Source organism: Pteropus alecto, unplaced genomic scaffold, assembly GCF_000325575.1.
Source record: "Pteropus alecto unplaced genomic scaffold, ASM32557v1 scaffold33, whole genome shotgun sequence".
Lineage (NCBI taxonomy): Eukaryota > Metazoa > Chordata > Mammalia > Chiroptera > Pteropodidae > Pteropus > Pteropus alecto.
In genome coordinates, this window is record NW_006435762.1 from 10,146,871 (window position 1) to 10,158,155 (window position 11,285).

At 32.1% G+C, this 11,285-nt stretch overlaps 1 protein-coding gene and 1 pseudogene across 1 annotated transcript in view; one reads left to right on the forward strand and one right to left on the reverse strand.

Annotated features, from left to right (window-relative positions):
* NDUFB5 (NADH:ubiquinone oxidoreductase subunit B5) overlaps nt 1-7,671 on the forward strand; it is a 12,999-nt gene extending 5,328 nt beyond the window's left edge. The window contains exons 2-6 of the mRNA XM_006910859.3: nt 418-506; nt 1,538-1,604; nt 2,404-2,465; nt 3,462-3,568; nt 7,002-7,671. Of these exons, the coding sequence (XP_006910921.1) occupies nt 418-506; nt 1,538-1,604; nt 2,404-2,465; nt 3,462-3,568; nt 7,002-7,122 (446 nt within the window). The 3' untranslated portion in view covers nt 7,123-7,671. The remainder of the gene's footprint in view (nt 1-417; nt 507-1,537; nt 1,605-2,403; nt 2,466-3,461; nt 3,569-7,001) is intronic.
* Nucleotides 6,273-6,391, reverse strand: LOC112479110 (annotated as a pseudogene).
* Nucleotides 7,672-11,285: the final 3,614 nt, after the last annotated feature.

Below are 11,285 nucleotides of genomic sequence, written 5' to 3' on the forward strand. Positions count from 1 at the left end.
CTTTACATCTATTTTGCAGGAAGTTCTAGTGTTTATTGCTTCATATGGAATGCCATAATCTAAATTTATTTCTTTTGCAGTATTAGCAAATATTTGTTGCAGAGGTAAACAAAGTAGCCCACCAAGAATATTTGACCTTCCTACCTGCTGTTGAAACAAATTCAGATGATTATTTGGATATTACTTTAACGTTGACTAAAAGTGAGGAAAACTAAAGTTTAGAACAGTACATCAATCTATTAGATATTCTCTCTGCCCTGCTGTTAGTACTTAAATAAGGAAGCATGCATTTTTTTTTACCTTAATTCGTATTAAACATTTATGCACGTGCATTTTCCTACAATCTGACTTATTCTCACAATATAACAGCATACCTATCGGAAACTTGTATAAAACAGGGTAATTTAATATTTCCAGCTCCTGTGCGACACAGTGGAGACCATGGGAAAAGACTGTTTGTCATCAAACCTTCTGGATTCTATGACAAACGTTTTTTGAATTTACTGGTGAGTTAGAAATTTTCATGTAAATAGGAGGAAATTTTCGGCCTATTTAGAAAACATCTTTCATTTTATAAAAGATTTTATTTTGTAAATTCATATTTCTTTTCTCAAAAGATACTGAGATTTTGTAGTAAGATCTGATTTGTTACTGAATTTCTTTTTAAATTAGTTACCTTTTTTTTCCTTCTTCAAAATAGGGATTTCTGCTTATGAGAGGTAAAAACTGAGCTATTTCTTTCTTTTCAAAATTATGGTGTTTTGAAATATCTGTGTTCCCTGCCTGCCCTCTCTCCCCCAAAATCTATAAATTCTAAAACTTTAAGGACAGATTCATTTGGGGATAATTATTTGTATTACTAAAATATTCTTTAAATTATCAAAGAACTCATTGAAATATTTTTTTAAATAAGGAACTCCATTATTTTGGGATATGTTTTTTTAAAATTTCTGTGTTGTTCAGGAACATTGACTTAAGAGAGTGAAGCAGAATACTGACTGTATATTTTTAACTCAGTTCTATAATGAAAAATAGAGGCTTAGAAGATGGGAGATTGTCTGGACTCTCAGCTGCAGTTCCTAAAACTGTGACCTACCATTTGAGCATGGACTGTCCTCTAGATTTTCTGTTGCTCTGTCATTGTGCTTAATGCCCCCCTCTATCTCCTTGGTTGAGCTCCTACTTTTCTATTCATGACCAACTCTGTACAGTGGTTGAAATCACCCTGATGTTTTTACACTTCTTAATACAAAAATTTCTTTCATTACATTGCTTTAACCAAAAAGTAAAAAATCATTTAAATGCTTATTGTATTATATTGTACAATTAATCCTTTTTTCTTTCATTTTTGGTGCTAAATATAGGCATCTAAAAGGTAGAGAAACAAAATCACAAATAAATAATTTGATACTGCATCTCCAATTTGGCAAGTTTATTTTACTAGAAATATGGGGAAATCATACAATGAGGACAATTTGAGGGTGAGAAAGAAAGTTAGGAAATGGTTATCTGAAAACTTTTTCTTTAATCTTAACAGAAATTCTACATTTTGTTGACTGGAGTTCCAATAGCAATTGGCATAACTCTGGTGAATGTATTCATTGGTAAGTCTCTCCCTTCTGACCAAATTGGTAATTTTAAAAACCTATATACATTAATAAAACAAAAATTATAGATAAGGAAAAGCTCTTTAAAAAATAAACATAAGGATGGAAATTTATTTTAAAATAAATCTTAATTTGTAATAGCATACGATAGAACTTTTTAAACATCTTTTTTCCTTCTAAAACATTTATGTCACTGACTCTGTAGAGGCCACATAAAAGGCTTCAGAAAGCTTTGTCTTCCTACTCCTCTTCATTTCCCAAAACCAGCTCTGACAAGGCAGAATAAGGAAAACAAAAAAAGAAAAGAAAAGAGGGGTGGAAGAGAGACTGAGGAACAGCAGGGTTTTTTTTTTAATCCATCCTAGAACATATAAATTGTAATCTTCTAACAAAGAATGGAATCGTGAATGACAGACTGTAAACATTAGGTTTCATCGGAGATTCTCCTCAAAATACTTGTAACATCTTGAATTCTAAAATGTTTTTGTCTTGTTGGTATAGGGAAAACTAGAAGGAATAATATGTCTTTTAATATGTCTTGTTATACTAAATAAAAATGAAATGGGAAAGTTGTATAATACCTATAGACAATGCCTTACATATAGAAGATATCTAAAAAATATCTAATGAATGGATTTTCAACCAGAATGAGATGAATTTAAATATTAGATATCTTCACTGATACAAATAAAAGGTTCCTTTAAAACCACAAGAAGTTGATTCCTTACTTAAATTGTGAAGACAATATTATATACTCCTGGTACTAAAGTTGAACATGACTATTTTCTCTTACTAGGTGAAGCTGAGTTAGCAGAAATTCCAGAAGGCTATATCCCAGAACACTGGGAATATTTCAAGGTTGGTAAAAGTCACCAAAAGTTACTTTCTGTTAGGTATCTTGTCTATGCACTGGATGTCTTAATTCAACAATTAAGATATCGTGTTATATTCAATTTTTTGATATCAAGTAGATGAATACATTCTATGCTCCCTTTTTACATGCAGCTTCTTTTGGTAATTTTTTGCATTGTTTTCTTGTTTTAAGCTGTATGGTTTTTTTAAAGGGTGACTGAAGTATGTTCTTGACCTAGTAGACTAACAGTCAGAATTTTTCCCAAGTTCAATGCTGTAGGAAAGATGTTACCAATACTAGTGCTAGCTGTCATTTATTGAGCACCAACTGTGTAGCAGGCACAATGTTGTTTTGCAGTTATCTCCTTCTATGTAAAAAGGTACTATTAAAAGAGATTAAGTGACCTGTCCAAGAAATAGTGTCAGTATTTGAACCCAGGCAGTCTTGACTCCAAAGACTACACTGTTAATTAGTCATTTTACCACACTGTCGCTGCTACTAAAACCCAAAGTTAATTCCGTTACCCTTTACAAAAGTGGTATAGGGAGTGGCCTTGATTAGAGTATATCCTATCATGTTTTATTATCTGAATGAATTATATTTTAGGAAAGCAGTACTTCATTATTAAATTTTAAGATAAGCCATATAGTTACTTTATCTTTCCTAACTGATAGAAAGAGCTTCATTTTTGGATTACCAGACCCTGAGTTTGGTTCCAAAATGCTGCTTTAGAAACTGAGCACAGGTTTTAGAGTCAGACAGACCTGGTTGAGTCCAGATATTGCCACTTAGTAACTGTATAACTGTGTAATTTGCTCATCTATAAAATGGGGACAAAAATAGTATCCACCTAATGGATTAAAATTATTTAAAATGTGTGTAAAGTAGTTGGCACATAGTAAATGTTTTTGGCTTACCTGCGATAGTCATCTTAAAGAATAGTAAACTGGAAAAGCAAAATACTATTCAGAAACTAATTTTAAACTAATTTCCTCTTGTAGCATCCTATATCAAGATGGATTGCTCGAACTTTCTATGACAGTCCTGAAAAGAATTATGAAAGAACAATGGCTATTCTTCAAATTGAAGCTGAAAAGGCTGAATTACGGTTAGTTCCTTTACTATGGTTGCAAATCACAAGAAAAATTTAATAAAACTATTTCAACACTATAGGATGCTCTATGTAAAAGAATGAAGATGGGGTGAGAATTAGCTTGTTTTAAGTAGAGATTGAGCTGAAGATTAGGAAACTATTAGGAGATAATATCTGTTAGATTAGAAAGAATTCTTTTTAAAAATATGCTTCTCTGTTAAGAGCAGGGCAGCCCTTTCTTCCTCCCTCCCCTCCCCTAATGTCTTTTCCTTCTGTACCCAGTCTCATCCTTACAGGTGACTACTATTTAATAATTGTTTATATATGTTTCTAGAAAAAAATTTGTGCATTAAAAATGTTTTATATATCATTTAAAAAATATATTAATACAAATGGAATCCTCTTATAAACCATTCTGCACCTTGTCTTCATTTCATTTAAATATATCTTGGTGATCTTTCTGTAATAGTGTATACTCCATTCTTTTTAATGTTTACATCATATATTTCATTGCATGAATGTGCCTTGATTTTTTAAACAGCATCTTATTGTCAGTACTTAGGTTCTTTCCAAGTTTTTTGATATTACGCATAGTGCTGTGGTGACTATCTTGTACATATATTTTTACATATTTATTAAATGTATCTGGAATATAAATTTCTAGCAGTGGCATTGATAAGCCAATTATTCTGTGTTTTAAATTTTAGATGAGTATTGCTAAACTTTTCCAAAAAATTGTACCACTTGTCTTTTCTGTCACTAATACATAATAATCTTCATTTCTCCATACCTTTCTCACTAATGGAATTTATCAAACCTAAACATTTTTGCTGATAAGGTATTTGAAAAATGTCATCTCCTTATTTTAATCTTTTGGTTTTTTGTAAGGTTGAGGTTTTTTTATATATCGGTTGTTTATATTTCTTTTTCTGTAAATTGCCCGTTTTTCTACTAATCTGTACATTAGTTAAATTAATGTTTGTTTTTCTTGTAAATGTTTTCCTGGCTTATTTGTTTTTTGACAGTGTAGAATGTTTTGCAACGTAGAAGTATTTTTATGTTTCAGATAACAAAAATGTAGTAGTAGCTCATGTGTTTTGAACACTACTATATACTAGTGCTTTAATAACTTTGTATGTACTTATTTATTGTCAGATTTGTCAGTCTCTTTCTTTAGCTTCTGGGATTTTGTGTTACACATAGGTCTCTGATGTAATTAAATAAGTGAATATGTAAGTCCAAATTATTTTTTTATAGGGTCACTCGTGTTTCCTTTTGCTACTTTTAAATTTGATCCTATCTGAGGTGTATTTTGGTGTTTGGAATGAGGTTTACATACAATCAAATCTACCCATTAAGTTCAGTGAGTTTTTGACAAAAGTATATAGCTGTGTTACCACCACAGTAAAGGTCATCTCAGTCACCTAGTGAGCCTCTTTCTTTCCAGTCAATCCCCATCCCCTAGTCTTGGTCCCAGACTACCATTGATCTGCTGTTTGTTCATTCTGTTTTAGTCTTTGTAGTTTATGCAAATTGCTGTGGCATTGAAAAATATTTAAATGATTAAACAAACATATGATTGGCTTGTTTTCTAGATATGTAATTATATGTATGTATAGTTACCATATTTAGAACTGTCATTATGCATTTAAGAGCATGGGACAACAATATGGCTCATATTTAGTAACACTGGACTTTTTTGAACTTCAGACATATACCTTTGAGTTCCAATTAAAAAACAGGATCCCAGAATTCTTTAGACATATAGAGATCCTAAACAATTTCGAAACAAAAACAAAACTCTGACTTCTATCCCCAAAGGAAAGATGCCAATGTGAGTGTGGAATTGGGAGTACCTACAGTTTTTAAAAAGTATGTGTTTAGGCATTTGAAAAACAAGCATAAAATAAAGATATAAAATAGAAAGGAACTATCTCCCATAATTGACTTCCCAAGAGATAACTATTATTTTTGGTCTTCCAGATTTTTAATACCTTGTGCATATAGATAGTCACAAATGATTACTGTTTTTTAATGAAATGAGAAGATGCTACACATTTTTTACCTTGCTTTTTTAACTTAACTGTATATATCATCTCTTTTCTTGTTACTGTTTATAGATTTTCCTCATTCTTTTGAACAGGTGTATAGGATTCCATCATATGGGTTAACCATAATTTATTTAACCAGTCCCTTTGATGAATATTTTAATTACTTGCATTTTTGGATAATTACAGTCTAAAGAGTAGAAAAGGAAAAGGATGATATTTAATCCTAAATAAGAGATAAATGTGCCCTCTCAGATATATAATCACAAAGGTATATAATCTCTCCTAGATAGGACTAGAAAGCTGGTTAAGGTTAATAAAGTGAATTCTTTAACTGTGATAAATTTCCAGTCATATGAAAAAAAAATGATATGTGATCTGTAAAAATGGAAAGTTAAAAGTTTGATATAGAGGGACTATTTTAGGAGTATATGGTAGTTTGTTCAGAGGTTTGGATGTGGAAGAGGAAAGTATCTTTATAGACTAGAGATTATTCAGGTTGTGAAGAAGGATGAGGACAAGTAAACAGACCTTAGGATTGTAGAATGTTTTTTATTCTTTTTTCTTTTCTTTTCTTTTCTTTTTTTTTAGACAAGGCGAACCTTGGTTGACCTCATAGATTGCAAGGACCTTGTCAGCTTACAATCCCTTATTTTTTAATTTTTTTTTTACGCCTACAGCACCTGGTCTTCCTAGGTGGTCTCCCATCCAAGTACTAACCAGGCCCAACCCTGCTTAGCTTCTGAGATCAGATGGGATTGGGCTTGTTCAGGGTAGCATGGCCATAGACGAGAATGTTTTTCTTATCGTGATTTTTATCTCTTCTTTTCTTTACAAATATTGATTGTCTGTTCGATGTTGACCAGGCTCAGTATGATGCTGGTGGCTGGTGAATAAGATACCATTCTTACTCTCAAGAGGTTTTCTGTCCTAATGGTGATGGACAGCCAGTATAAACAAGGGGATGTGAGCTCCTCCAAGAAGGCTCGTTCATTTTTTAATTCCTAACACTTGGCACAGCATATGGCCATAATAGTGGGCATTCTGTAAATGACTGCTAACATCTAAAAGGCAAGAAGACAGGCAGTTACCACTATTGGAGTGAAAGTGATCTGTCCAGATCAGATAAAGAGCAGGGACAATTTAGATAATGTTTTGGTGATTAAAAACAATATTTTCGGCTAACTATTTAAGCACAATAATAAAAGTCAATAACAAGTCCCAAATTTTGCTTATAAGTGTATATCAGATACATGCGTACACATGGATCTGTGGAGGGACATTATATATATTTTACATAAAGCAAAAGACCCTCTAGTGGTGGTTCTCTATGGAACTAATTCATCAAATTTGTCATTGGAAATGCTAGAATCACAATATTGCTGTTTCATTTGTTACAGCTTAAAGGAGTTGGAAGTACGAAGATTAATGCGTGTGAGAGGTGATGGTCCCTGGTATCACTATCCAACCATTGATAAGGAACTTATTGATTATTCTCCAAAAGCAAGTCCTGACAACTAATCTTTTATTTCTCTAAATACAAAGTATAGAATTAATAAATATATTCTGTATTTTTGCTCAGTGTGATAAATAAAAGATCCTCTTTCGTTGCTCCGTTTCTCAAAGTTGATTCAGATTAAGGCTTTTTTTGTGTGTGATTTTAATTTTTTTTAGCTTTATGAGGTATAATTGACAAAATTGTAAGATATGTAAAGTGTACATCATGATGATTTGATATATGTGTACATTGTGAAAGGCAGATTAAGGTTTTTGATTTGGGGGTTTCAGCTTCCTCTTTTAAGAAGGTTTAAAATGTAAAAAAACCTCAGAGAAATACAAATTTGTGAACTCCTTAAAGAAGTTCTTTTGAAAGGTTAATGTTTTATTTGTCTGATAAATGGAAGTTAGGGAAGTCTATGTTAAGTATCAGGAAATAAAGCAGTTTATATACATGTCCGTATTGTAGACATCTGGATTATTCAGGGTCAACCCAGAATTGTAAATTATACAAATACTGAACCAATTATTTAAAATATTAACACCTTAATAAACAATTTTTCAGTGAACAAATCTCTGTTTGGATTTTAGCCATCGTTGTTCTTTAAAAACACACACACACATACACTCACACATTTTTCTTACGTACAGTCTCTATTTTTAGCCATCGTTCTTTAAAAACACACACACACACACTCACACATTTTTCTTACGTACAATCTCTAAGATTTTTTTTACTTTTTTATTAAATTGAAATTTTTTATTTTTCAATTATAGTCGACATTCCATATTATTATGTTAGTTTCAGGTGTACAGCATACTGGATAGACATTCATGTAATTTATGAATTGATCCCTTCAATAAGCCTAGTAGTCACTTGGCACTACAATCTCTAAGATTCTTTAAAGTCCTTTTTTGTAAACACTAGAGAAGTTGTCCCACAGGTAAAGTAATTACTGCAAAGATTATGAAATATGAGTAATAGCTAAAATAATGATTGTTATTTATTAAATATTTACTGTCTGCTGAACACTACTAACTGCATTTTTTCACATTATTTTCAAAATAACCTCATGATATACTATTATTTTTTGTGTTTCACAGATAAGAAATTGAGGCAAAGAGATTTTTAAACACATACTCAAGATTTACAAAAATAAACATTTACACTTCAACTTCCAAAATCAACTTTTAGCTTTAAACTTTTATTACTTTCAGTGAATACCTTTTGAGTGCCCTTTATGATCCAGCCAAGATCCTTTGGGGTGGTTACATTTTTCTATTTCCCCAGAAGAGGGCAGCCTTGCCCAGCTACCTCCAGATTTTGTTGTGAAGATTTCTTGTGCAATCTAATAACTACCTCAATTCTGCCATAGGATTTGAGAGAAGGGCATGCCGTCCCTAAGCCACTGCTTGCACAAACCATTTAATTTTGTAAGAGAGGTAAAGAGAATGGAAGCAAATAGGTCTTATAAGTGGTAATTGTAAATGATGCTACATCTGTATGTTTATGTTCACTCTTTTTAGACTATAGAGTTTTTTTGGTGTCGGTAGATTTAACTTTATTTTTTCCTTTCTACTACTATAAGTGTAAGAAAAACAACAATATGAAAGTATTATAAGAAATAGTGATAATCCCACCACCCATAAAGAAATTTGAGAAATTTCCTTCAGTCTTTTTTTTTTTTTAAACATAGCTGGGATCAAATGTATAAAATTGAGGATTTTTTTTTAATTTGAAAGTTTCTTGGAAAGGTTAATAAAGCTAATGTTTATATACATATGTTTATACTGATTTTTTGAAAATATTATTAGTTTCAAGTATACAGTACGTTGTTCAGACATTTATATAGTTTATGAAACAATCCTCCTGATCGCTCTTTCTCTCCTCTGGCTCTACACCTAGCCGTTACTTTACTGCTGACTGCATTCCTTATGTCGTGCTCCCCATCCCCCATGACCATCTATCAACTACTAATTTGTACTTCTATAACCCTTCACCCCTTTCTCCCATTCCCCTCCGCTCTGGCTGTCACTAGATTGTACTGATTGTTATGCAAACTTTTTTTCTAGTTTAAATATTTAAGCTCATTATATTGGTCACTATGATACATACTGACATAAAGCGGTCATCCCAGTAGACATGTTTCCTCCCAAAGAGTTTAGAGTTTACGCGTTAGCATAGATGGTAAACATTAAATCAGAAACTATATGCCTTGGGTGTGAAAAAGGAAGAACAGAGCAGTGTAGCAACCTGTGGGATCGCAAGCCAGCCTAAAGGTACATGTGATGGCTGTTAAGTTCATTTCATAACATCTGTGGTAGAAACTAGTAAAGATCTGTTAGTGAATGAAACATGAATTTAACACTGTTTTGGGTTATCTTTGTCTTGTCTTTTTCTACAATTGTATAGTACAGGATCCATCATGGTGCTATAAAAAAGCATAGGCTTGAATTGAGCAGATTTCAGACTAAATCCTGAACTTGCGAATTATATGACAATAATAATGGCTACCATCTTATTTAGTATCTGCTACATGTGCCAGACACTACACTAGGAACTTTATATTTAATCTTCCGTTCTATCTTAAGAAAAACCCTTCACTACTTTGAGCCCTTTCTCTAAAATGGGATTATGCTCTTCATCTAGCAGTACCATTGTGAAGATTACTGAGACAACATATGTAAAATGCCTACTACACTGGTACATAATAGGTGATAAAGACTTCTCTTTCAAATAAAGATTGAAATGGTCCACTCTTTTTTCAAGAAAATTACATATCTCAATCTATCTCTGCTTTAGGCTTATTGATTTCAAGGAGTAATGAAGTTATAGGTAGACTAGAGCCAATGGGCAAGGTTTTTAAAACTTTCAAATCATGGAAACTTTCAAAAAATGGAAAAAGTCAAGCGTACTACAATGTAAGTTAACCATACTGTTCTATACACTCTGCTGGAGAGCACAAGGAGATAGCCGTAAATTCCCTGGACTCAATCTCCTTGTATCAACTGTTTTCTCAAATTTCAGTCTGTCTCAATTTTAACTATATCTGTTTTTGCCTTCACATATGATATTTGCTTAAAATGTTCTTTAAATTAACCTTTTAAACTTAGATTTTTTTAAAAGAAATGTGTCATTACTATAAATAGAAAATCAGTCCCTTGTCATAAAAGGTAAGCACAAATATAACTATGTTTTATATTCTGCCTGGATTCTGTTGCTTTCCCAAGGCTCTGAGCCTAAGGCCTGGCTCTCTCTTTAAAAAGGGAGAATTTTAAAAGAAGATTACTGGTGTTTATAACATACTAGTACTGTATGGGGACTTTTCTGCATGTAGTCAAATGGAGAATTGAAAAGGCAAAACTTGGTCATGATCTGATGAATTATCTCATACCCTCCAGGTACATGCCCACATTTTGGAAAAATTTTATGTATTTCATTAAGATTTTGACATTGGAAAATATGGGAAAAACTATCCTCTAAAATATCCATTATAATTTCCTTAAATAATTCACGTTTTTATTTGTTTTTCAAATTATATATTGCTAAAGGATATCACTTAGCATGGCATTTAATTAGTTATAAAAGTATTAGTTATTCAGCATTTCTTATCAGAATCATACCACAATTTCTTTTTAGAAAACACTTGAGCAGAACCTACCTAGAGTCACGATCCCTTTTCTATTTTTAACCTACATAATCACATCCAGGGATTTATCTTAAGGAAACAACAAAAGTTAAAAAAGCTATGTATAATAAACTCTTAATCATAAATAATAATGAAAAAAAGAAGCAATATGTACTTAACAATAGGAGAATGGTTTGTTAATTATTAACACTATATCATTTGATGTATTATGATATAGCCATTAAAAATAATTAAAAAAATAGTTATGTAGCCATGAGGGGAAACACCTGTTAAGATAGAGGAATAGAAGCTATTATAGAAATCCAAAATTATATCACAAATGAGGTGGAGGTTTACTTCTCTCCCTTTGTAAAAGTCTCAGCTAGTATGGTGGCTCTCCTCCATGAAATTCTCAAGATCCTAGGTTCCTTCTATCTTGCTGCTCTGTCATTCTCTACATGCAGCTTTCACTGCATGGTTCAAGATGACTGGTCTTGCTCCTGCTATCATGACAAATCTCAGCCAATGGAAAGAGGAAAATAGAAAAGGGAGACATGC